Source organism: Daucus carota, chromosome 2 (assembly GCF_001625215.2).
Source record: "Daucus carota subsp. sativus chromosome 2, DH1 v3.0, whole genome shotgun sequence".
Lineage (NCBI taxonomy): Eukaryota > Viridiplantae > Streptophyta > Magnoliopsida > Apiales > Apiaceae > Daucus > Daucus carota.
In genome coordinates this window covers 44,080,571-44,106,081 of record NC_030382.2, presented here as the reverse complement: position 1 = coordinate 44,106,081, position 25,511 = coordinate 44,080,571, and the positions used below count along the sequence as shown (strand labels likewise).

General features: G+C 34.3%; 3 protein-coding genes and 1 long non-coding RNA gene across 7 annotated transcripts; 1 reads left to right on the top strand and 3 right to left on the bottom strand.

Moving 5' to 3' along the window:
- Positions 1–8,652: 8,652 nt before the first annotated feature.
- Positions 8,653–10,118, bottom strand: LOC135150743 (uncharacterized). The gene is made up of 3 exons (XM_064087721.1): positions 9,874–10,118; positions 9,307–9,779; positions 8,653–9,233 (listed from the first exon to the last, which is right to left on the bottom strand). The coding sequence occupies exons 2-3, from the start codon at positions 9,691–9,693 to the stop codon at positions 8,877–8,879; spliced, it is 744 nt and encodes a 247-aa protein (XP_063943791.1). The 5' UTR covers positions 9,694–9,779; positions 9,874–10,118; the 3' UTR covers positions 8,653–8,876.
- Positions 10,119–10,173: 55 nt separating this feature from the next.
- Positions 10,174–12,837, bottom strand: LOC135150742 (uncharacterized). The gene has a single exon (XM_064087720.1). The coding sequence runs from the start codon at positions 11,944–11,946 to the stop codon at positions 10,189–10,191; it is 1,758 nt and encodes a 585-aa protein (XP_063943790.1). The 5' UTR covers positions 11,947–12,837; the 3' UTR covers positions 10,174–10,188.
- A 1,666-nt stretch (positions 12,838–14,503) lies between these two features.
- LOC108209967 (plant UBX domain-containing protein 8) lies at positions 14,504–20,506 on the bottom strand. 2 transcript variants are annotated; one of them, XM_017381189.2, is made up of 10 exons: positions 20,215–20,506; positions 18,569–18,630; positions 17,806–18,421; positions 17,620–17,732; positions 17,280–17,490; positions 16,973–17,185; positions 16,710–16,874; positions 16,106–16,249; positions 15,965–16,021; positions 14,504–14,747 (listed from the first exon to the last, which is right to left on the bottom strand). In XM_017381189.2, the coding sequence occupies exons 1-10, from the start codon at positions 20,296–20,298 to the stop codon at positions 14,640–14,642; spliced, it is 1,773 nt and encodes a 590-aa protein (XP_017236678.1). In that variant the 5' UTR covers positions 20,299–20,506; the 3' UTR covers positions 14,504–14,639. The 2 variants fall into 2 exon arrangements, with proteins under 2 accessions (XP_017236678.1, XP_017236679.1); XM_017381190.2 differs by lacking the exon at positions 14,504–14,747 and adding an exon at positions 15,003–15,092 and having other exon boundaries at positions 20,215–20,489.
- A 902-nt stretch (positions 20,507–21,408) lies between these two features.
- LOC108206844 (uncharacterized) lies at positions 21,409–24,425 on the top strand. 3 transcript variants are annotated; one of them, XR_001804178.2, is made up of 4 exons: positions 21,409–21,812; positions 22,472–22,560; positions 23,423–23,500; positions 23,578–24,425. It is a non-coding gene; the product is annotated as an uncharacterized LOC108206844 (long non-coding RNA). The 3 variants fall into 3 exon arrangements; XR_001804179.2 differs by having other exon boundaries at positions 21,410–21,812; positions 23,584–24,425; XR_001804177.2 differs by having other exon boundaries at positions 21,413–21,812; positions 23,423–24,425.
- Positions 24,426–25,511: the final 1,086 nt, after the last annotated feature.

The window sequence follows — 25,511 nt, the reverse complement described above, 5'->3', positions numbered from 1 at the left end:
AACTTACACGGATAATCTTCTTTTTTCTCTTTAAAACAGTTTTCTAATCTCTAATCTTGCGGTTAAAGTTTGGATGAATGGAACTTTTGAGGACTAATTTGCCCTTCTTATCATTTCATTATTGGAGGTTAGTGAGTGGTTTTGATGACATGGCAGCTTAAATTGGAGTAAACAACTTTTTTGAGAGAAAATTGTGGTAAGCTTAGAGGGTTAAATATGAGAATATATTATGTAGCACCTACTAAATTGGGTACTTGGTGGAAGCTTGGATTGGGAAGTTACCTACAGCACCGAAATATTTAATCAAACTCTCCTCCACTTGGAATGAAATCAAACACACTCTTGGTAATCTAGTATTGCCTTATCCATATGTTTACGATAATAACGTATTATCTATATTCAAATATTCAAATACAAACGAGAGTATACAAAAATATATAATAAATATAAACTGAAATTATGATACAATATATATATATATATATATATATATATATATATATATATATATATAGGCACTTACTCAAATGAGAACTTTCTTAAAATGAGAATCGTGAGAACTTTTCTAATTTATCAATATCTCATTCATTTGAAGGGCCCCGCCAGAGGCACCTTCACAAAAAATGTATATAATTAAGGTCTCCACCTAGCTAGCCGGGAAAAAAAAAAATCACTGATGACGTGGCAGTGGACTTTTTTTTTGAATTTTTTTTTTGACTAGTTAGGGAGAGACTAGTTTTATATACACTTTTTATATTGGGTACCCACTAGTTTGATGTTTAGATTAGTCAAAATATGATAAATTAAGGAAGTTCTCACGGTTCTCATTTTAAGAAGTTCTCACTAGAGTAACCCTATATATATATATATATATATATATATATATATATATATATAGGCTCATGATCAAATAGAAACCACTCTTAAAATAAAAACTAGAAACCAATACAAGTTAGTGATATCCTCAATACAATTTAGTGATATTCTCTTTAGGATTTAGTGATATGTGTTGTAAGAATTAGTGAAAACTTGCGGAAACTGCCCAGAATTTCTGAATCTGTTCTAGTTGCCGATTCAGGTGGTGGTTGCGGTGGTGGAGATAATGGAGGTGAAGGTGGAGATGGAGGTGGTGGACATGAAAGGAGCCTTTAGCTTTGTCCGGCAGATTTTTGGCAAAGATCTGGAATTTAAATCGATATTAAGCTAGATATACGGTACTGTAGGTGAGGAAGACCGAGGTGGAGGTGGGGACGAAGGTGCAGGTGGAGATGGAGGTGGAGGTGGGGGTGGAATGGAAGGGGCGGTGGAGGCCGGAGGGGGGTTGGATTTGGTGGTGATATAAATAATGGAGGCCGACATGGAGGTGGTGGCTATGGAGGGTCGGGCGGCATGGAGGTGGAGAGAGTAGCAGAGACTTGGCGGGGGTGGCGAGGTGAAGCTGCCGGAAGTGGGGTGGAGGGTTGGAGAAGAAGAAGGAGAAAGTGGGGTTGTTTGAGAATTTAGTGATATTCTCTTAGAAATTTAGTGATAGTTTCTAGTTTCTAGAATAAGGAGGTTTCTATTGGAGTAAAACTCAATATATATATATAAACATTTCAAAATAATTCTTTTATAAAAATACACGAAATACTACCAGAACACCTTATTTTTCATAATAATTGAGTTGTTATGATTATTATTATATATCTATAATAATTAAATTTACCATAAACATCTAATATCATGCAAATTATTGAAATTAAATTATTGATATTATCCCTCTCTTTCAAAAATTAGGGTTTGAAAAGCGGTCGTCTTCTTACAAGCTAGTTGTGGGGCTTCCACTGGTTTCTTCTCCGGTGGAAAGGGTTTTTGGATGTTTGCGGGTCTCTGCTTTTGGAGTGTGTTTGGTAGTCTCTGCTTTTGGAGTGTGTTAGTTATGTTAATGATTTCATTAATGTCTTCTGGGATCTGGAAAATCCGCGTTAAATATCAGACGATGATAATTATGACAAGAGCTCGCCTTTCACAATCAATGATTGTTCATCTGTTTGTGATTTACACTTTCGCCATATATATAATTGATATCCAGCATGTAGATATGGTATCCAGCATATAGATAGTTGGGGTGCCGCTTCTCCCATCTCAGTTAATGAAATTAGGATTTCTGAACACTGTTCTAACAACGGCTTTTATGTGATAATGTCAATTGTGATGTTGCTGCTTTCTGTGATGGTGCAATTTGGATTGCTGGGAATATCTTTGATTTCATTTTTAGTTTTAAGAATTTTTAAATTCTATGTGTCAAACGATCAGGAAACAAATCATCTAATTGTTTTCCAACCTGATTGTAGGGTCAGTTGGGGGTTTGTCCCGACTGTATTATATTCTTGTTAATGAAATTGCTTTTATTTTGTGTGAAAGAAAAAATATCATACAGTCTTACTAAATCATACATAGAATAGAACATAAAATTATATATATATTACATAATAAAATTTACATAAAAATATATTTCTTATAATTCAGATTTACTTTGAACATATTAGATACTACTAACGATGAAAATTTGATCTGATTGTCAATTAAAATTTTATTTAAAATTTTTTATATTTGAGATTGCTCTAACGTAAACGATCAAATCCTCCTAATTAGATCGTCAGACTCCCGCCTTAACTAATGGAACTGATACAGGATGTGACTCGGTCTTGATTAACTATGTTATTTTTGATGAAAAAATATTAGTTTTTATTAATACATATCGTTTTATATGTACTTTCATATGACGTATTTATATTCATAAAAACAAAAATACCAAACCCGAGTAAAATGTCTTTTTAGATGGAAGAATATAAAACTTTACATTTCAAATAAAATCATTATAAAATAAATTTCTTATTTCGACTAAAATTGAGGGACCAAGCATTACCAAGCTCGATTCTTGACAAATCATTATGAGCGAGGTATTAAATTTGGGTAATTTGGGTGAAGAAAACAAAAGACAAATGACAAAAGAGATGAACGCACTTGGTTTTGGTTACTTTAATCTAAGACTTCATTATATATTTGTGAAAATGTTGAGTCACACTTATTACACTCTTTTTACACAACTTTTCTCTGGGTGCTTTCCGTGCTTCGACCATTTTTAAAAGAGAGTATTAAACAAAAGAAAAACAGTGGCCACAAGGATTGACAACAACGCAATGGTTAAAGAATATATGCAGTCTCTTTCTATCATAAAAGAATCTTTTTCCATGAGAAGGGAAAACCGCCGAGTATTTTGGACTTTATTACCAGTTTTACCCATTGTTGATTTTCTTAAAATATATTTATTCTTACTTTATGTGATTTTTATTTGTCTCACCCTCAAAACTTACAAAAAAAAATTAAATTATCTGTTTTATCTTATTTTTCTGGAGAAATATAATTTTAATTAAGAATATATAATAATTTCTACAAATGAGAAATATTAAATGATAATTAAAAATGATCTTAAGTTTATATAAATATAATTTTTAAAATAAAATTTTAAATTATTAAAATAAATACACACAAACACACCCAATAACTTTTTGCTAAAATTATCGGACATGTCTGAATATTTAGGACTTTAGGAGTTAGGAGTAAATACCAGTGTTCCAGAAATCGCCAGGCGTCCCAGGGCGGTCGGGGTACCTTCTAGCGATTAATCGGTAAATCGGGGATTAATCGGAAAGAGTAATCGGAGCATTAATCGGACATATATTATTTTTAAATTATTATAATTAAATGTAATTTAATAATTTTATCTACTTTTCACTACTAGTAGAGTCAAACCGGTAAACAACATAATATCATATATAAAATAAATACTTGATACATGTAATACAAAATCGTTGATTAAATAAATATATACCAATCAGTCTCTTATAAATAATGTAAGAAATATTAAATAAAAATATTAGTCATTTTACTTTTTTTATAAGATATTAAGTTAAGAACAAGTGAATATTTAATTTCTTATAATATAATCATAATTTTAGAATTTTTTTATTAAAAATATTTTTTTTTGTTATTGGCCGCCTGAACCGCCTAGGCGGGATTTGGACCGTCTAGGCGGGATGTTGACCGCCTAGGACCGACTTTTGTAAAAAACGCTTAATTCACCGCCTAGGACCGAATCGGGGCTTTTCGGAGCCGCCTAGCGTCTAGACAACGCCTGGACGGACGCCTAGACCGATTTTTAGAACACTACTAAATACTAATCATATTTTTTGACTCGGTATTCATGAGCATGCTATATATCAAATTAACTTTTCCTTTCAATGTTATGTATCAATTTTAATAAGTCCCTTGTCTCGGAATCATTTCTTGTCCTCAAAATCTTTCTTTTGCATTTTATTTTATCACACTAGTTTGTATTTAGTTTATGTTTTGAGGGTTTATTAGTGTTCCAGAAATCGCCAGGCGTCCCAGGACGGTCAGGGTACCTTCTAGCGATTAATCGGGAAATCGGGGATTAATTAAAAAGATTAATCAGAGCATTAATCGGACATATATTATTTTTAAATTATTATAATTAAATGTAATTTAATAATTTTATCTACTTTTCACTACTAGTAGAGTCAAACAGGTAAACAATATAATATCATATATAAAATTAATACTTGATACATGTAATATAAAATCGTTGATTAAATAAATATGTACCAATCAGTCTTTTATAAATAATGAAAGAAATATTAAAAAAAAATATTAGTCATTTTTATAAGATATTAAGTTAAGTACAAGTGAATACTTAATTTTTTTTATAATATAATCATAATTTTAGATTTTATTTATTAAAAATATTATTTTTTATTGTTATTGGCCGCCTGGACCGCCTAGGCAGGATGTTGACCGCCTAGGACCGATTTTTGTAAAAAAAACACTTAATTCACCGTTTAGGACCGAATCGGGACGTTTCAGGGCCGCCTAGCTCCTAGGCGGCCACCTAGACCTATTTTTAGAACACCGGTTGCAATAGGACATCACACATATATGTGTATGTATAACTCGTAACCTAAACGTGAGTCTCAGAGTACATGTATAGTAACTAAAAAAATCAAATGTTCATAATATCAACTATTTTGCTAATATTTGCTATTTTAATATAAGAATAAACATTTATCGAAAAGGTTGTAATTATTCGCATTCATACAAAATCTTGACATACAAAAATGAAATTTTTTGATTATAGGTAGGTCATATTTGAAATTTCAATAATGATTTCATGAGAATACCAAAATTCTGAAGTACCCATGACTCTCTTGATCATTTTCTCGGCATCGAAAGCGCAATAAATGTTTTATTTGTAATGCCAGCGTTTATAAATAAAGATGTTTTGTTCGAAGATACTCGGCCGTGTCATGTCATGTGCAATATTGTGGATGCCACTTTAAATAAAAAAACATGAGTCAGCTAGGTTGTCTCTTCTTTGTTCAGTTTTAACATGACAAACCTGAGTGCTTAGGCTGTGACTTTCTTTTCCGGGACTATTTTCTTTTTCAAAAAAAAATTATTTTTGACAACTAACTCAACGTGTGTATGAGTAAGCAAACACATTTTGTGTCACAAACGACGTCGCTTAATTACGCTGAAAGCATGCTCCTCAATGCATATCATAAATTGCTTTAATCTTAGGGATCAAATGGTAGTCGTCTTACATAAACGGAACGCAGTTATTAACTTATTAAAATGTACTCTGTCTCAAGTTATTTCTATACGTATTGAGAGAATGAGAGGTGAAATAGGATAATCGAGTTGAAGTGTGATGATCATATATTTTTGTAACATATTATTAAATTTTTTGAATAGAAAGAAAGATGACATTGAAATTTTAAAATTTTAATAATCTTTAAAAATCAACTATAAACTATACTCTATAAATTTTAAAATGCGTGTCAAAAGAATAGAGATTATTGTGTAAAACAATAGTTTAATCCTAGATTAGCTAATTAACTAGAAGCTTTAATATAGCCGTCTTTATCTGCTACGCAACATTATTGCTAAGGAATACTAGCATTAATCGTTTCATAATAATAAAAAAAAAGTATTTCATAGTACTCTCCCCAGCAAATGCCCACCTGGTCCGTATTATGATTTCAATTTTTTAGTGGGACGATCATATAAACTAATAATTGCTTTTTAGATATAAATAAATTTTTATCAATTTTAATTTAATTATTAATGATGACTTTCGTATATGCACAGAATTTTTTATCAACAAAAAACTAATATCCATGTAAAAAGCAGGGATTATTGTGTGCACACATTCTTATAATTTTATTATAGAGAAGTAACTAAGAAATATTTCTTAAATGGATTATCAGAAAGGAAGAGAATATTGTTGATTGTAAAGTGTAATAGAAAACAATTGTCCTTGCATATATATCCGGAAATTATAAGTTGATTAACATTCTCCAAAATGCTTCACGGAGAATGTTTTGATTCCAGAAACTGATATAATAATCTCATAATGCATACAAGAATCTTACAAATCCTGGACCAGATTTAACCACTATAAAGTATAAACTAGTATAGTTCTAGGAGAATAAAATTTTGGTCAAACTCATACAACCGGTTTAATATTTTGGTTCTCACCGCCGATCTTTGCATTTTAGGTTATTATTCTCGTCAGGCTTTTACGGTCAGCGTGAAGCCGTGAACAGATCTGGAATCACGTAAAGAGAGAAATATGGTGTACAGTGGCCCTTCACTAAAAGGGGTCATTTATGAAAGAAATGTTAAATATGAATTTTGTTTGGAGACATAAAAAGCCCATAAATGAAAGGGTTAATTTTTTTTTAAAATTACATATTTTATAATTTTTCTGGATGTAAATGTCAAGAAGATATTTTATATTCAAATTATACCCTTATTCTTTTAATAAAAAAAAAGCTCTTGAATGTGAAAAGAAAATTCGCCCAAAGAGGCCCATATACTTGTATACTGATGGAATTAAATTCCGAAAAAACATGGAATAGAATTTATTTATTCATATTTTTTAACGTCACCCAAAACTGGAAAAATATTTTTTTTATACAATATTATAAGTATAAGTCGAGATTCAAGAAAATATCATAATTTTCAAATTTAAACCTCGAAACATGCAACCTGCCTTGTATTTTTCAAAATATCTGTATTTGAATGTCTTGTTGCAGCAGCAATAATACAGAGCAGTGACATTTATTTTCAAGCTAAACATACATATTTATGTAATACTCCCTGTTACACGTATAATGAAAAGCCAAAACGAGATGGATCCATTTTTCACCTTTACTTTTTAAAATGGTTTCAAAAATTGACTCCTCCTGTACAGAAAAGTGTTGATGGAAACGTTTGTTTTGAATGTAGTTTACCTGTCCATGAAAGGAACCGATTTCTTTGAATACTTCAAATGACGTTTCTTTCATACTAAACATCAAACAATGTTCTTTACACAGTGTGGGGTGCTTTCGAAAATTACGCAACATTTATTAAGTTGTTCTGACTCGGAAGGTTAAGTATAGTATTATTCTACTAGACAAGTTAAGGCAAACCAAGTACTATATTAAAAATATTTTTAAAACATTCTTTCCCAGGTTTTCACTCAACTTTAATTTATTTTTGGATCCCTACTCAGGCCATGCTTCTTTACTTCTCAACATCTATGGTAATTTATTATACAAATTAGAGTAAAGTGCATTATGTGTACCTGCACTTTGGGCGAGACACCACTTGCAATACCGTAGTTCTAAAAGCCCTAGTTGAGATACTGTACATTATAACCCGTCACAGTTTGTGTGCTGCCGTCAAAAAATCCATGACGCCGTTAACAGAGGTAAGGGCATTTCAGTACTTTCACACATACAACGGCTATTTCCCTTCTTTTTCAGCTATTTAAGCAAGATACAGCCCCAAATCAGTATCTTTAACCCTAATTTCTCACAGAAACAGTACTCCAAAAGCAAAAGATGAGCCGCACACTTGAAGAATGCGATGCAATCCTCGACCTCGCTTGTGATTGTAACGCCATGAGCGTTGTAAGGACCAGGTGGTACGGGCCGAACGCAGGCCGGAGGTTCCGCGAGTGTGCTGAGGAAGAGTGTGGCTTTCACAAATGGGTTGATGAAGAACCATCTCCTCGCACACTGGAGATAATCAAGGAGTTGCTGGAACGCGATGGGAAGCATCTCGATCATGCTAGTCGTCGCAGGGACCGTCTTGTGGCTTGGTATGAAGCTAGGCTTGCTGCTGAGAAGGAGAAGCATACCAACACTTTTGTTGGTCTGGATCTTCTCTGTGATGTGATCAAGGGCATGACCCTTGAAACCCAGCTCCCAGGTGACGCAGATCCCGTGTACCAGGAGTCAGAAGATTCCGACTAAGGGCCTGTGTTGTGGCTTCGTATTATAGGTTATGTAATGTCTAGGTTTTAAGTTGTTATGATGGTATCTTTTGTTGAAGTTTGTTGGATGTTATGGAGCCGTCTGTAAGGCTCTTGCTTAAATATTCAGTATCTATGTAATGATGTTTTTGTGCAATGAAATGTACCTAAGTTGCTGCTGAAAGAATGGCTACTAAAAGACAACAAATATGACCACAAAATGACCTTACAAAATCAAGCACCCTTTCTAAACAAAGTATGCCACAAGAACACTGCAAATTGACTGAAGAAAATAGGCCAGAAATGACCAAAGTTTTAACCATTGAACCATTCAAGCAAAGATACATAATAATGTCATTGTTACCAAACTACCAAACTGTGTCATTGTTACCAAAGTACCAAACAAAGTCATTCTTCCCAAACTTACAAAAGCTAAATAATAACCATTCAAATGTAGTGACATAATAAAGGAGACAAAAGTAGAATTCTAGGTCATTTAAGGACCAACATATCAGTGCTTCCAAACAGGCTTGAGCTTTGATCTTGCTTCTCTTTTCCTCCTAGCAAGTTCCAGGTTCCTCAGTGATGTCACAGTTGCATTACCTCTTGTTTTGAACTGCAAGGGATAAATACCCAGTGGTGATGGTCTTGCAGTTGAACCCCCTAGCTGCTGCATGTTGAAAACCCTTCCTTGACTCCCCTCAGCTGGTGTATGTGTTTGGGCATCATCTGTGCCTCCATCTGCCTTGGCTTCATCATCTGCAGTTGCTCCATCATCTGCAGTTGATCCATCATCTATGTCATCTTTCTTTGGTTTTTTTGTTCTTCTCTTCACCTTCCTTTCACATCCATTAGCTTTGTCATGGGCCTGTGATGAGTTAATTCAAATTAATAATCAAATTATATGAAGACAGATTAATACACAAATATATAGATATTACCTTTGCTGGACATGTCCTCAAATTATGTGAATATTCTGTGCAATAGCTGCACCTGACTTTAGTGTTTTGTCTCTTTAATCTGGTTGCACCTGCAGGGGTTGTGTCAGTTTTCTTGGACCTTACTTTCTTAGGCCTTCCTGTCTGCACTTTCTTCACTGGAGGCAATGGCCTTGGGTAGTCTGTTTCTTGCCACTGTTCTTCACCTGAAATAGGCTCCAATGTATGTTGATAGCATGCAATGAAGGTTGTTTTTGAATAGCAGCTATGTATGAAGTCTTCATATGATTTTTTAGACCATGCAATAGCAGCACATGCATGGTAGCATGGAATTCCAGACAACTCCCACTTATTGCAAGCACACCTTTTGGCCTCCAAATCTACAACCATTTGATACCCCCCAGCTGTCGTCTGTACCAAATATTTGGGGCCCCCCTGACCATACTACATGACATCCTTTTATCTGTGCAACTGCCCTACATAACAGAAAAGCAATAATTGGAAAAAGCATATTTAATGCAGCTATAGAAAAATATGTTGAAAGAATATACATTATGCAGTCAAACTTACTTATTCAATCTCTTGATGGCATTTGGGCAAATTGGGCTTGCTGCTAAAGTACTGAGCATTTTATCCCTCCTCTCCTGGATCCTAGTCATTATGTCAATGTGAATTGCTTGAAGCATACAGATAATTGGTAGGTCCCTATATTTTTCCTTATAGTGCTGTTGAACACTTCACATTGATTATTGACAAAAGTATCAGACTTTGGAGTCAATCTAAATTGGCTCCTTGTCCATTGTGATCTTGGTTTCTCAACCAACCAATCATGACATTTCTTGGACAACTTCAATTATGGACCACAAAAAGCACATGTTATTAAAGTTACAGAACAAGACAAAAGTTAAAGTGAAAATAGAATAGTGTGGTATGTACCTTTTTCATTTCATCCATGCATTTGACATATGTGTACTCTGTGGTGGCCCTTGCTGCCTTCCACAGGCACGGCCTAACTCCAATTCCCTTGTGCTCCTTCCACATGTTTCTATACAAGTGCATCACACAAAACCTATGCTCAGCATTAGGTACAATACTTTCCAAAGCATTAATGAGCCCCTTTTGCCTGTCTGAAATAAAGGTCCAGCTCCCATCATTTGTAATTTTCAGGTCTGACACTACATTTGCTAGAAACCATGACCAACTATCACTATTCTCAGCCTCCACAACTGCCCATGCCAAGGGATACATCCCATCATTGGCATCTGTTCCAATGGCAGATAGCAACTGGCCTCCATAAGGGCCCTTCAAGTGGCACCCATCTAGTCCAATTAGTGGTCTGCAACCACTACTAAACCCCTTCTTAATGGGCCCAAAACAGGTATAGAATCTCTGGAATCTTTTCTTTTCTGGCTCCTCAGCATTCTCAGTAGTCACCAAGACAGTGCTGTCAGGCATGGCTTTAAGTAACTCTTGAGCATAATCCCAAACCCTGGAATACTGCTCCACATGTCTTCCATTTATTTTCTCCAAGGCCTTCCTCTTTGCCCTTGCAATAGCATAGATGCTGACATGGCATCCCCAATCATTTACAACTTTCTTCAAAAAGGCACTTAATGGCCAAGTAGGGTTCATTCTTATGTCATCCTCATAATACTCAGCTATCCACTTGGAATTAATTTGCTTCTGATTGAATGTCTGAGTACATGTGTGATTTGGTTCATAAACCTTGATCTGGTAAGTGTCACTCCTTTGCATCTTAGAAGCATATATAGACCACTCACAAGTACCCTCACAAATAAACTTCACTCTGGAACCATAGTTCCTGCATTGGATTATAGGCCTCCTCTCTACAATAGCCTGCTTCTTGACTGCATCTCTAAAGACTTTGGCAGAAGGGAACATTTGGCCAAGTTCAAACTTTGGATTATCCATCTCACTTTTCTCATCAAAAACTGAGTAGGTTATTTCCTCATCATCTGTTGAGTTAGGAGCCATCCTCTCCTCCTCAGAGTCTGCATACTTTGTTGAGTCACTTGAATTTTCATCTGTATGTACCTCATTGTCAACTGCTGCACCAATTTTTTCCTTCCCTTTGGATTTAGATGCAGCTTCACTTGCGTTATCCTTGTCAACCACATTAGAACCCTTCTTTGCAAGATGCTTTTCTCTCCCACCTTTCTTAGCACTAGCACTTGCCTTAGAAGCTTTATTAATTGTCCTCTGTTGCTTATGGTTAGCAAAATCCTCATCGGTGCTATCCATGTTTGAAGAATCAGAATGGAATGAGCTACCACTCTCTGTACTTGCCTTATAATCCTCATCTTCAGAGTCACTTGTACTCCACCACATATCAACACTTCCATCCTCATTTCTTTCTCCTTGTCCACATCCTTCCTCACTCATTTCACCTTCTCCAGCCTGGTCTCTAACTCCTTCATCATTTCTCTCATCTTCTACTGCATGCTCACCACCTACTCTTTCATTTCCTGCATCATCTTTATCACCAGTGTGGTACTCTAACAGTGGAACCTGTGAGGGGTTTAAAACTTGACTCTCCAAGTCAACAGGGGGGTCACCAAAAAAGGGTTTCAGGGTTACCACATAAACATAAATAAGCCTAGATGGGGGGATAATCTCAGCCATAAACAACAATTCCTCATCAGTCTCTAATGGCTATAAACCTCTAGCCAAATCAGCTTTAGGTAATTTGTAGTAGTAGATATACGCACCAAATACTCCACATTCTTTCAACATACTACCCAGCTCTATCAAACTCATCGTGTCAAAATCACAGCAGTCAAAATAATCGAAGTCCCCACCAATGTATTCCTTTGGGTCTTCTCTCAATACCCCACCATGATGCAATTTAATGGTAAATAACTCAGGTGCTGGGAACAAGAAAACAAACACAAGTGGGCAACACGTTTGACAGAATATACAAATAACAGTGAACACAACTTTACACACACATATGGGACCATAACAGATTAAAAAACCCAACTTCAGCAAAATCAATCATATTTAACTGAACCCTAATTCACTGAATAAACTAAACAACAACAATGCTTCAATAAACAATTCAAACTTAAACCGAGCAACAGCACAACATACTACATGTATTACAAACAAGCAATAGCAGTAGCACGACATTTCTAACCCTAGTTTTACTTACAGCTAGTATAAGAAGGGCACTCATTTGGTGCGTAGATGTTGCGATCTGCCCGTGGTCGACGAACCCAACTCATCTCTTTTGCTATTCAACTCGACAATCGTTGTTTGGATGCTTCAGATGTGGTGCTTGATGTAAAGTGAGGTTGTAAAAGGGCGCTACCAAAACCCCGCCAATAAACAGTAGTTCTAAAAGGGTATTAGGAATATGTAACGGCGTTAGCTTAAATAGACGGAAGGCAACAAAGTTTAACAAAAACTTAAGTACAGTATCTCAACTGGAGCTTTTAGAACTACGGTATTACAAGTGGTGTCTCGCCCAAAGTGCAGGTACACATAATGCACTTTACTCTACAAATTATTTCAAATATTGCGTGTCCAAGTCTATTTCCAATTTAAGATTGGCAGGCTTGCAGCATTTGTTGATGAACTAAATTGGACTAGACTCGGGCATCATTCAATCAAGAAGCACTCCACTGTAATTTTCTGTGAAACTCAATATCACACCTCTATTATAATATTATAATTCCCATGTCCCGGTCATCGGTATTTTTTTCGGGAGAGACGGTTTAACATGTAATCTAATACTTTTATATATTATATAAAATATAATTTTATATATTATTTTAAAATTCTTACTCTTCATTATAAAATTTTAATACTTAAACTCAGGAACAGAATTTGTTGAAAATAAATAATATATTTTTTTTTCATGGAACGTGTCTAAGTAATGTAAAAATGAAGTGAAAGTACTTCTTTTAGAGCATCTCCAATGGCGTTGACTAAATTGGATCTGTAAGACATTATGTAAAATTTGCCGAAGCTGTAAGACATTATTGTGCTTCAATGATATTGGCTATATTGGTTGGTTATAATTAAAAATAGTATGTTATTAATATTTAGATTGTTATAAATAGAATATATCAGTTTAATATGGTAATAAATAATATGTAATCAGTGGGAAGGAGGAAAATAAATTGCGGGAGATGACGTGGAATTCGCTACAGATCTGTAGCGGATCGACAAATATAGTCATCCATAGGGGGATGACTATAATTATGCACAAGGGGTTAGTGTAGTTGAAATCCTATTTTTTGTGAACATTGGCTATAAAATTTAATTTTGGAAAGCCACATGCACTTTTAGCTAAGGGCTTGTGAGGGTTGGAGATGATCTTATGTAGTGATTCCATCATTTACTTATTTTGTCGAGACTGGAGAACGGAAAAGCAGCTTATAACCTGATTATCGAACTCTATAGTATCTGGAGAATGGAAAGGCAGCTTGTAACATGATTATCGAACTCTATAGTATTTGGAGAACGGAATATTAGTATCTATAATATTTTAATTAGTATTTATTCAGAAAACGTTACTAATTATTCAGAAAACGGAGAGAACGCTCATTATCGGACTCGGCGAGTATCGGCTTCTATATTGTGTTAATTAAAAATATCTATTAGTTTGTTTGATTGTCAGCATAATTTAACTATAAAAAAAATGCTGAAAATAAGTTATCTGAATACGTAGTGGTACAAATTAATGACAGTTTGTTATTATTTTGTACTATTTGATTTTATAAGACGAATTTACCATATAAATAAAATAACTGTACATTATTTATAAAATAATAGTACTAAATTGATTTTGATTAATCAATCTCAATTATCCTCGACCAAGCCTGATTCCTTCTTTATAACTAATCAACTCCAAAATGTCACAATTCTGTTTCATTTATGTTTCAAAATATCATATAACTTGTACTTCACCCGCTAAGTAATGATGCACAAGTCATCCACTTGCTTACCATACTTTTCTAAATCACAAGAGGTAGTGAAAAACACACCATACTTTTAGAAATCACAAGAGCTGGTGTAAACCAGATCACCAATACGCGTATTTTCATGAAAGTTTACAGACTAAACCATTTAATGCAGTTTAAATATGCAGATAATTGACTAGTTACTGCATAACTAGCTGCTAGCAGCCCCTTCCAAAAAAAGAAGAAAAAAAAGCAGCCATCAACTCCACATATATAATAACTTGGCATGATATGCCCTACACTTTCATATATAATCTATCAGAGCAGGCCAATTCGAAGAAGCAATGCTGTGTAAATTCGTGTAGCCCAACAATGTGAAATGCAAAATAACATTACAGAAAGACAATGCTAAATCAATTCCAGAAACAAGGCCTCTTGCCTGCTTGTCAACCCAAGTTCATTAAAAGTGACACCGCACTCTCCATCACCATAAGCCCGCCTAGGGTATGGCCTTACCTGCCCAAGAGAGAAGATACCTTTAAATTCAGTCCTCAACCATAAAAGCTTATCGTAAAAAAATGATAACACATACTCATACTTAACTGACACACACAAAGATTAATTATTCCTCCATAAAATAAGTTTGTGCAAGACATTAATAATAACCTTTTAGAGCTTATATATATATATATATATAAAGACACACACACACACACACACACACACATTATTATCATATATTTTAAGAAAACATCAAAGTCTTGGTACAGACCTGTAGAATTCTTTCCACTTCTGGGTTCATGATTTTCATTTATAATATGAAGGAATGACGTCAAATATTTTGTCGGATAAGAACCTAGGCTACATCAAATATTGATTTCAAAATTTATCATTTTAAGGTTAAGGAATAATTAAAGTGAATCGTTCCGGGTCACAATATAAACTGATATAAATAAAAAGAAAAAGACATGACTACGAAGTATGAATGATGCGGCAAAAATTGATAATTTGGCCAAAATTGAATGTTAACTAGGTGTTTTATATGCTTGCTGAATAAAATAAGTGATTCCTTCTACATAACTAGAAATGTACCATACATATCAATAGTGCATCTTTTCCTGTCTTCAATTTCAGACGCTGCTTTTGATTTTTTTCCTTTACGCTTTCTCCTTTAAACAAAATTTAAATTTTACGTGGTTTTATGTGGTGACTATTATAACTTATTATATGTATCAAGTCCCAAGTACCTAATTGAAAACTGATGCAGGACATAATAAACTTGGGTGGATGAACCGCGTCCGCACTACACCCCCTACCCTGAAGGTTTCCCAACCGCAGAATGGAGAAGAGTCCATTCTATGGTCACAATCCATCAGAGAGCCCTAATTTAATATTCGATCAATATTTCAAAAATCAAGTTTACTATAATATGTGGGGGACTACATTGCTTATACAGGGAATATAAATCCTAATAAATAACCTAACGGACTAAGTCCCATAACAATTAGGCTTTCTTATAAATAAACTATTTATTTAATAATCTATTAGTCCCAGATAAACTAAATAAATGAATACACTAATTCCCAAACATTAAACATGATTCAACTATTTATTAACAAATATAAAAGACTCCTTTTATTTTTACTACTCAAAATAATAGAAAATCTAATAAGCATTTCAGAGAGAGAGAGAGAGAGAGAGAGAGAGATGTAGAGAGGGCAGATCGAGAATACCAATCTGTAAGTGCCAGGCTTGACCTGTCGACCAACATCAATATAGTCGAAAAGATACTGCAAATAAAACCACAACTCAGTTAATGAGTTAAATCACGATGAGTGGATAACTGCCAGCCACTTGAAGCATATGATATGTACCTGCAGTCTGTGGGACTTGAGAAATCTGCGACCTCTGCGGCTGCCATCAGGCATTCGAACAAGAAAGGTTATAACATTTTCATCATCTGGAGATGGTTCATCAGGAAGACAAGCTTCTTTTGCTGCCAATTGTCTTTCCATTTCCTGTAAATAAGAAATTAAAAATAAAATAAAATAAAGAGGAAAAAAGACTTGAGAAAATATAAGCATGAATGTGACTCTAGAATAACATTCACAAAGAAGCAATTAAGTCTCCTTGACAAGCTTGTCGCAGATAAAGATACTTTCAGAACTTCAGCGATGTTCCCCACGGTAAGGGAGCAACTTGGCTAAATTACGAACAAGTAGTTAAAAAATAACAGAGGTAAGTAATACAGAGTACTCGCAAATCTAATTCATTACATTATCTGCACAATTTAAAGACCAAAGCACACACATCCTTGCGCATGTAGATATAGGTTTTTATGCTAAATTAATTACACAGAACACTAAGATAATGTACACAGTTGACAGTATCTACACATATTTTTCATTCAACAATAAACAACTTCTAACTACTACCACTTGTTGCTTGAGCCAAGCCTAAAATATTTATGAGCTTTACCTGTTCTTCCTGCAATTTTCTCTGCAATTCTTCCGCCTGTTGTCTTTCCACCACAAGTGCAGCTTCTCTGGCTGCTTGCTCCTCAATGAGACGTACCTCAGCTTCTTCCCTGGCCTTTAACTCTTTTTCTCGATCAGCTTGCAGTGACGCAAGATATTCATCATCCTGCAAGCATAGCATAGAATAGAAGAAAATTATGATTAATCAAAATCAATGTCTTTAGTCTCTGTCACTGATTCAAAAAAAAAAAAAAAAAAGCAAACCTGCTGTTCTCGTATCAAGCGCTGAGCAGTTAGAGAAGGCGAAGGTGGACGAGGCGCCGGCCTAGCATAAGTTCCAGATCCATCGAAACCATTCTGCATGTACTGATGTGGTGCATATGGTACATGATACGAACTCCCTTCTGGAATTCCACCAAAAATAGCAGCCTCAAGCATTACAGCTTCATCATGTTCCAAAGAAGAGATTCCTCCCCACTTTCATAAAGATAAATTGCAAGCATAAAGATCGAAATTATGATGCAAGTATAATCTTCAAATTCCTTCAGTATAAAGGAAACTTAAAATTTACCTCCTCCAAACCGATGTCAGTTTCATGGTGCTGAGGATGATCGGTACCAGTATCGTGTTGTGGATTTGTTGGCGGGCTACCTTCATTGTCTCGAATTTCTGTGCCAGAGTCAACAGAACCAGAAGACATTCGTCTACTCCTGTGCCTCACCAATGGATGATCTTCAATGTCTTCAACTTCATCGTGGGTCGATGAACCTCCCACCTCCAACCTTTTTTGTTAACATATATCATCAAAAGAGCCAAAAGTGTTTGATAACAGATATACGAGTAAACATACACAGACTTTAACACAACCTATGTGACAAATGCCACATTTTGAATCACATATAGTTATATACCTCCCATTTGCTAATTTCCCTAGATCTTCCATCTCAGATGACTTCAGATTTTCCGATTCTGAGGGTCCAACTCTCTCCCCTGAATTGTTAACTGCTTTTTCTTGCTCTGCTGCCTAAATTCAAACCGGGTGAGATAAGATCCAGGATAATATAATAAACATTTTAGGAGATAATAGATCAAAAAACCTTCAATGACAGAGAAACTGCATGTGCTAGTTCTGGATCCTCTACATCAGATTGTCTTATTGCCGACATGGAAGTATTTTGATCTGAGTAACTGATTTCAGAATCCCGCTTGGATGCCTCAATTGCAGCTCGAACCATCTCCTCTTCTATATCATTTCTGTAGTCGGGCAAGTCATCAATTGTAGGAGCACTTGGTCCAGAAGCAGCAACCTGCGCATAGGTAGGAGCAATTCCTGTAACAGGAGCTGGTAGAATGTCTTCATCGTCTTCGTCATCAATTGTCACAGTATTATGAATCTCCGAGCCTTGTATATTTGCATTTCCAGTGGAGTCCCCTCCTGTAGGAGGAAGGCCTGAATGACTTGATTCCTCAGTGCCATCCTTCACCACAACTGGTATCTGCCTTGCTTCTCTACGACGCGAAACAAGGTGGGCACTGCTTGACAAATCGCTAACACCATCAAATGAAGTTCTACTGAGGTCAGAATCGAGGAGTGAAAAGGGATTGATAATTCCAGAAGGTAATGCTGGAAAAGGTCTGCCAAATTCTTCTCTAATTGGTTCATCGATGTCCATTAAATCGTCTTGAGCTTCAGCAATAGCTGTTGTTTGGGTGCTGAAGAAAAGAAAACAATTTACAATAATGAAAGAGTTTTTTAATTTTGAAATAAGAGTAGAATACAGTAATCCACCATTGAAATAATACATAAGAAGTGAATAAAAGATACGCATACATAGAAAAATGAGAAGAACAAACACTTACCTGTTTCTATCCCCTTCACTGAAATGTGCATTAACAGCTTCATTGAGATTTCCAGCATTTTCCTAGTTACAGAGAAATTGTGATATTTAAGAAAGCGGTATATCAGCAGGATACAGGAAAAGTGAAACTGATCACCTAATAAGCACACAGATTAACTTTCGAACCATATTCCACTTATTAACCATATTAATATTGCAAATAGAGGGTTGATATACAGAAATGCATAGCTAAATGCATCAACGAATCTCTTTTTTTCTTCTTAAACAGACTCTACTTAATACATCTTTGACCTTTCAGTTTAACAAGTTTCTGTGTACAGTACCATCTTGACATCAGTCCCATTTTGACTTGAATACTTGTATATAACATCCATCAGAGAGCAGATGTTTTAACTAGTCTTACACTCCTAGTATACAAGCCAAACTGATCCTTAACATTGAGTTATGACATAGAGCAGAGAGAATGTTAGTATTGTTATTAATGTGTATGTGTCAGATGAAGACGTGCTCAAAAATAAATTGGGCCCAGAAGCCTTTAAGGGTAATGAAGAAAACTCCGAAATCATCAGTTATGTAGAAAAGCACCACAATATATGCTGAGGCATTTGTCAATTTATTACACTAGCCTACAAGTGACAATGTATCAGATTGCTCTAATCCAAGATATGCTTCATATACTACAATATATGCTGAAACATGTGTCGGCTAATCACATAAGTCAGTATTGAACGTATTAGATTGCTTCATTCCAAAATATGTGTAGTGCAACATAAGGTGCTGACAGAAAAAATATTTTGTGGGACAAACCCAGAATAACCACATCAACACTGGAAGACCAACAGAAAAGTGCAGATACAAGACTCAAAAACTTAAATTAGCCTCCTAAGAATATTAGCTTCTTTCAGAATTTTTTTTAAAAATATAATACTAATTATTTGTGATTCTAAATAACTAATTGAACAGAAATGAATCCATAACAATTCATTTGAGTTTCATCTGAGCAGTACTAATACATATTGGGAAAAACAAATGCAACCACAAGCAACAGCCACATCATCAGACTGATGGTACATGCTTAAAATTTACTTTTGAATTTCACCAGCATAACAAGCAGCACAAAATTCATGTATATCTTATCATTGAAATCCAGTGTCAACATTTTTATTGTGTAACTGCACTAATATAATCATATGGAGTACTACATAAAGTCAACATTTGAATTGTGTATCGATTTAAAATACGAGTACCATGTAACTTCTCACCCAAATAAAATTATGGAAAAAAAATAAGAATTATAAAACTGATAAAAAAAACAACTTGGGTTTTTGGCTTTGACACAAAAAGTAATGCAATGACTAAAACTTGGCTATATATACAATTTTCTAGTAAATTTACGCTTAATATTCATTTGGGCTTAACTTTCCCAACCATTAGCCAATCAGCAAATCCACAAATTCATAGTCAATTTGAATCAACTAAAGCTTACAAAAAACTTACTAATTGTACAGTACACAACATCCGAGGGCTAAAAACAAAAAATCAATTAGTGGGCATTCAAGAAATCATAATCTACATCAATAACGATTAAAAAAATCAAATAATCAAATAGAAAACTAAATTGGGTCATCAAGAAGATGGGTTTTGTACCACTAGTTTTTGAACAGCAATAGGCTCAGATGCGCCTGTGATGCTCATGAACATATCGATTGCTTCTTGATCAGGTCTCGCCATCTTCTGCAAAGCAATATGTGTAGTAAGATAGATACGAGTATTTATAAGGTGGGTGTTTTAGATACAGAGAGAGTTTGCGTGAAATTGAGAGATTGTAATTGTTATAAGAAAGGAATAGAGAGGATCATAGAATTCGAGAGGAAAGGAATGCCTAGTTTGGTCTTTTTATTTACACTGCTTGCTTCCTCTCCAATTTTCATCTTATTGTATTATTATCATATATCTCTAGGCGTGAGCATAATTATACGACACTAGTTGAGATGCCGCGCGTTGCGACGGCCTATAAAAATTATATTAATAATTCAAAATTAGTATTGGTAAGATAAAATAAATTTGTGGCAGTCTATAAAAATTATATTAATCATTCAAAATTAATATTTATATAATAAAATAAATTTTATATTACAAATATCTCGATGCAATACCAATATTAATATATAGAATTAAAAATTGGACTATAATTCATGAGTGAAAAACAATAAAAATAAATTTCTACATATAATTAACGGTTTAAAGCATGACGAATCTTAATTTTAGTTGTGTTTTCTTAAAAGTAATCATGTTTTTCACTAACTTTGTCATTAATTTCCAAATATTGCTTCTTAGACATATACACCGTCCATACCCTACATGTAAAAAGTACGGCTCTTTAACAGGACTGATTGATGACATCTAGTCATATACATTGATTGACCAATAGAATAGACCAATAAAACAGACAGTAAATTTGCAAGAACATAAGTGTGTAAAAATCTAAAGGATATTGAGATGCAACTCCGAAACCATCCCAGTTTTAATAGAGATAAACATTATGTTTTAGTTATACGAACATTAATCATGTCGGGACGTATGAATTGCAATCCATGCAGGTGTATATTAGTGATTCCTTCCTCCAATTTCTTTGGATTGACTGTCCGCAAAAACATCAGTTTAAATTCATGAGATAGCAGTCTACTCCCACATCCGACAAACTCTTAATCTTGTCAATCAATCATATCTATCGCCATTCAAAATATTTATCATAGTGTAACTCATTATTGTATTAGATGGAGAAGATAAATAGGCAAATAAAAATTGTTTATAAAACGTGTTCGCCCCCTCACCGTATGCGTAGAACGATAACTTCTCAGGATAAAACGGGTTACGATGTCGTTGCATAAAAATGGCATCAGAAGGGAGTAGGGTTGTGTTATTGAAAGAGAGTGTAGGTTGTGGTTTGGACCGGACCAGATTAGCCGGGTGCCGACCCGTGTACACCTTGCCACCTCTGCTCCAGGGAGTTGGACGAGGGATAAACGTGTCCAAACAATACGTCGTCGTAACCCTCTGTACCTTCTTTCACAGCGAAACCCTAATTCAACCAAAATTTTATCCATCTACAATAAACAATAATAACTACATATATAAAATGCGTAAGTAAAGTAAGTTTCTATTTACCATGGATCTTCTGATCAGATTCTATTTACCAGGGATCTTCTGATTTACTCACTTCTTGGTCCACTGACTGTTGTAAAGTAAGTTTTTTACAGTAAAGTTTTTATCTATTGGTATATTAGTTTCTTTAGTTAACTATTTGCCGGTGTCAATTTTATATTTATGTGGGTTTGCCTTGTTTTATAACGTGCTTGTGATTATCGTCTTAAGTAAATGTATGTTTGTAGCAACGAACATGGTTATTGTTAGAATATATTATATGATCCAGGTAAATCCTCCTTCTAACGTAAGTTTTAAGAGAACTGACGGTCATTTTCTAGTGGTAGCAAGTCTATTTGAGATTTAATTAGGCTAATCATACATCATTAATATAATATGTAATGGATAGTGTGTGGCACCTGCTTACAAGATTAAGAGGGAGATAACTTGGCGCGAGCCGAGTCTTGGAGGATCCAAGAACAAGGATTATGATTCTGTGATGTTTTTTTCACATGATTTAAATAAAGATGTATTGATACTAATAAGTAATAGCTAAGTGGTGACTTTTGATTCTACAGAGCTTAGAATTTCTTCATTTTTAAGTATTCAAGTTGTATCCAACGAGGTTTTGTAGATGCAAACTAAATATCAATACATTTTCATACAATTTGGTTTGTGTAATTGTGGATTTTGCTACCGCTATGCTTATTTGAGAGATTGGCCACAATCTTATTCGTGCAATTGTCATACCCTAATCCAGGTATGTTAATGTCTAATGAGAGGTAGAGGCCGCCTCGAGGTTAAATTCTCCTCCTCATACAAAATATATGAACTGCATTAAAATAGCAGGTACAAATTTTTGTTTTGTTACATTTGGTTCCCCCTTAGAATCAGTTAATCTCACTTCATATAATATGGTTTGACTAAGATGCTTGGTATTGAACAATTTGTCTAATTAGAAACACAAGTAGCTAATTTGTTATGCATAACTTGAAATCATTCTTCTCTTTAGTATGGTAGATTTACTTGCATACTCACTTGGTCTCTACTAGGTGTCAATACTCATAAATCATAAACATTGAAACAAACATTAATGGCAAGGAACATAGTTATAAATTTATATTTTCTTTACTTAATTATTTTAGAGGTTGTGAAAAGAATACCTTATTATTCTTTGTGTCAGTATCTCCACTTTTGAATTAATTATTATTGATTCTCTTCTTTTATTCCCCGATATTGGAGTCATTTGGTCTAAGATGTAATTTTCCCTAATCAGTTTCTCATGCAAATCTTTTGCAAAATATTTTATTTTCTTTAAAAAATTCTTTTTAATAGTTTTCCATGTCAATATTCTATTCAAAAAGCTTTTAATCATACAACTACCGGCCTTATTTATGAAAACTGCTATTTCTCACCCCTTTTTCAATTTATCTGACAGCTATTTGATACAATCTTGTGTCAATGTAAATATTACTTTAATATAAAATATGAAGAACTGTGATTCAGAAAGACTGTAGTGGTGTTCTAAAAGATGCTCATCATATGCTCACTTGCATCTCTATTTTTATGTGCTAAAAATGTAGAAAATCTGGCACTCTACCCGGGTTTGTTAAGCTTGTTGTGAATGAAATAAATGGTACAGTAATTCCTAGAAAATCCTGTTTGGTTTTTCATTCGTCCACTGTCTTACTATCTAGTTGGTTTCTTGCAGGTATGCAGTTTTCCACTTTCCTTGGTACATGGTGTTCTTTTCATTAGCCCTATAATGCACAAGTTATGGATATGGAGAGTATGTATTTGACGATCACATAGATATTTTTGGTTATACAGATTAAGAATTATCTAATGGATCTTAAGTTTTAATAGTTACAGGGTACTGGCAGTGCAAACTTCTACTTGGCTACTGCAATGGCTGATGCTTGCTTCAGGTTTGTCAATTGTTGTTGGGTTGCTAAACTTAATTAACCCCTAGAAAATGCTTAAAAAGGAAATGTGCTATTATAAGTGCTTTTATGTTGCATTGCACAAGTTCATTTTCAGTCTGTAGGAATCCAAAAAATTTCTAAAGTATTATAGACCTCCCTTCAGAGGAAAACCATGATATCGTCCATTAGCTTCTGATGCTTTACTGATATTTCCTATGAAGATGGTTCAGGTGGTTGAAAGCGTAAACACAGTTCCTAATTGTGACAAAAAGATATATATATAAGAAGGCAGATAATGCTTAACAGGAGCCGTTGCAGATTATCTTAGCAGCAAGTTTGTGAATTTAGCCTTTCCTTGCAATGCACAGATACTCACTGGCATCACAACCTGGCAAAGTCCCTCTTGTTCTTCTTAATGGTTGTCCTACACATCAAGTCTTGGTCTAGTTGATATATCTTCCTGGCAGGGATCTGTTCACTATTTCCAATTAGTGTACCTTATATTTTGACTCTAACCCTTCTGGCTGTTTCTCTTGCAGCTTGATAGAAGTTTTGTTTTCAGGTAGTGGGCTAGTGCATCAGCAGTTTAAAATTTGATGGGCCGAGTGATGAATTCATGTCATTATTAACCCATCAAATATAGAAAACCTGCAAGATAAAAAGAGTACTATTATTCGAAGACTCATTTTTTTTGTTTATAATGAATCTTTAAGGCGTGTGATTTTAATTTAATTGGTCAAACCACCAATTATATAATTTGCTTTCTGCCTGGAATATTTACGTTCAAAAGTTCAGGTTGCGTTCATAATTAGGCTGCCGACTGAAGACCAGACTCGATATCTATGTGCTGTGCACACTGAAATTGTTTTATTAGTACAGAGAAATTCTGACTTTCATTCATTCAGCAGGCCAGTGTGGCGGCATGTACGCTTTATGATCGTTTCCAATACCTTAATTATTTGTGTTCAGTACTTGTGCCAAGTAATTCCAATTTAATTATGATATAATATAGAATATATTAAGCTAACAAAATGCCAACTTACGCTAAGAAAGTATGGATTTTGAATTGAAAAAGTTGCAAACTCATCGTCAAGTCATCTTAGTTGAAGGTATAATTGAGATCCAAAATTGTTGGAATTATTGCACTTGCATGTATATTTTGATATATTTTGTACAACTTTATTCATTCATTTATTTATGATTATGATGTATATGCATGATATTTAAAATTCCGTTGATTAATCTTCTATTAACATCTTACAAAATATCTCTCTGAATTCAATTTTTAAAATCCAATTAATCATTATGAATTTTCTTAAATGATACTCCCTCTGTCCCATTTAATTCTATACGTTTCTTTTTAACTGTTCGACACGCATTTCAATGCTCTTATAAAATATAGTTCCGTAACTTATTTTTGAGATTTTCTTTTTCAGTATAAAAATATAACATCTAAACTTTAATTCAGAAAAGAAAAATTTTAAAAATAAATTGCACAACTACACTTTGCAGGAGCATTAAAGTCCGTGCCGCGTCCCCGTCCCCCAATGTATACAACTCAGGGGGACGGAGGGAGTATATCTTATAGAGTAATTAAACTAATATATTAGATATTATGGCAATATTATAGAATATCCAATTTTTATTTGATTAATCCTTCTAATTAATTTTAATAATCTTATCAATATTTTAATTAATTAATTTTTATTTCCGATTTTTACAATTGTATATCCTGGCCTTGTTAGTCTGGATGTAAAGAATGCAGAAGGCAATCGTTGGAAAGCGAGTTCCGTACCGTTAGATGAGCAAAGACGTACATACAAACTACAAAATCAAAAATATATTGTCAAGAAAGAAAAAAGTATAAAAAAATTA

Excerpts from the sequence above, each read along its gene's own strand:
- LOC135150743 (XM_064087721.1), bottom strand. The coding sequence starts at position 9,693 with ATGGTTGTAGATTTGGAGGCCAAAAGGTGTGCTTGCAATAAGTGGGAG. Across the intron at positions 9,234-9,306 it reads TGAGGACATGTCCAGCAAAG|GCCCATGACAAAGCTAATGG; the intron begins GTAATATCTATA and ends AACTCATCACAG.
- LOC135150742 (XM_064087720.1), bottom strand. The coding sequence starts at position 11,946 with ATGGCTGAGATTATCCCCCCATCTAGGCTTATTTATGTTTATGTGGTA.
- LOC108209967 (XM_017381189.2), bottom strand. The coding sequence starts at position 20,298 with ATGGCGAGACCTGATCAAGAAGCAATCGATATGTTCATGAGCATCACA. Across the intron at positions 17,733-17,805 it reads CAGTTTCTCTGTCATTGAAG|GCAGCAGAGCAAGAAAAAGC; the intron begins GTTTTTTGATCT and ends GTTTGAATTTAG. Across the intron at positions 16,022-16,105 it reads TCAAGTCCCACAGACTGCAG|TATCTTTTCGACTATATTGA; the intron begins GTACATATCATA and ends TTTTATTTGCAG.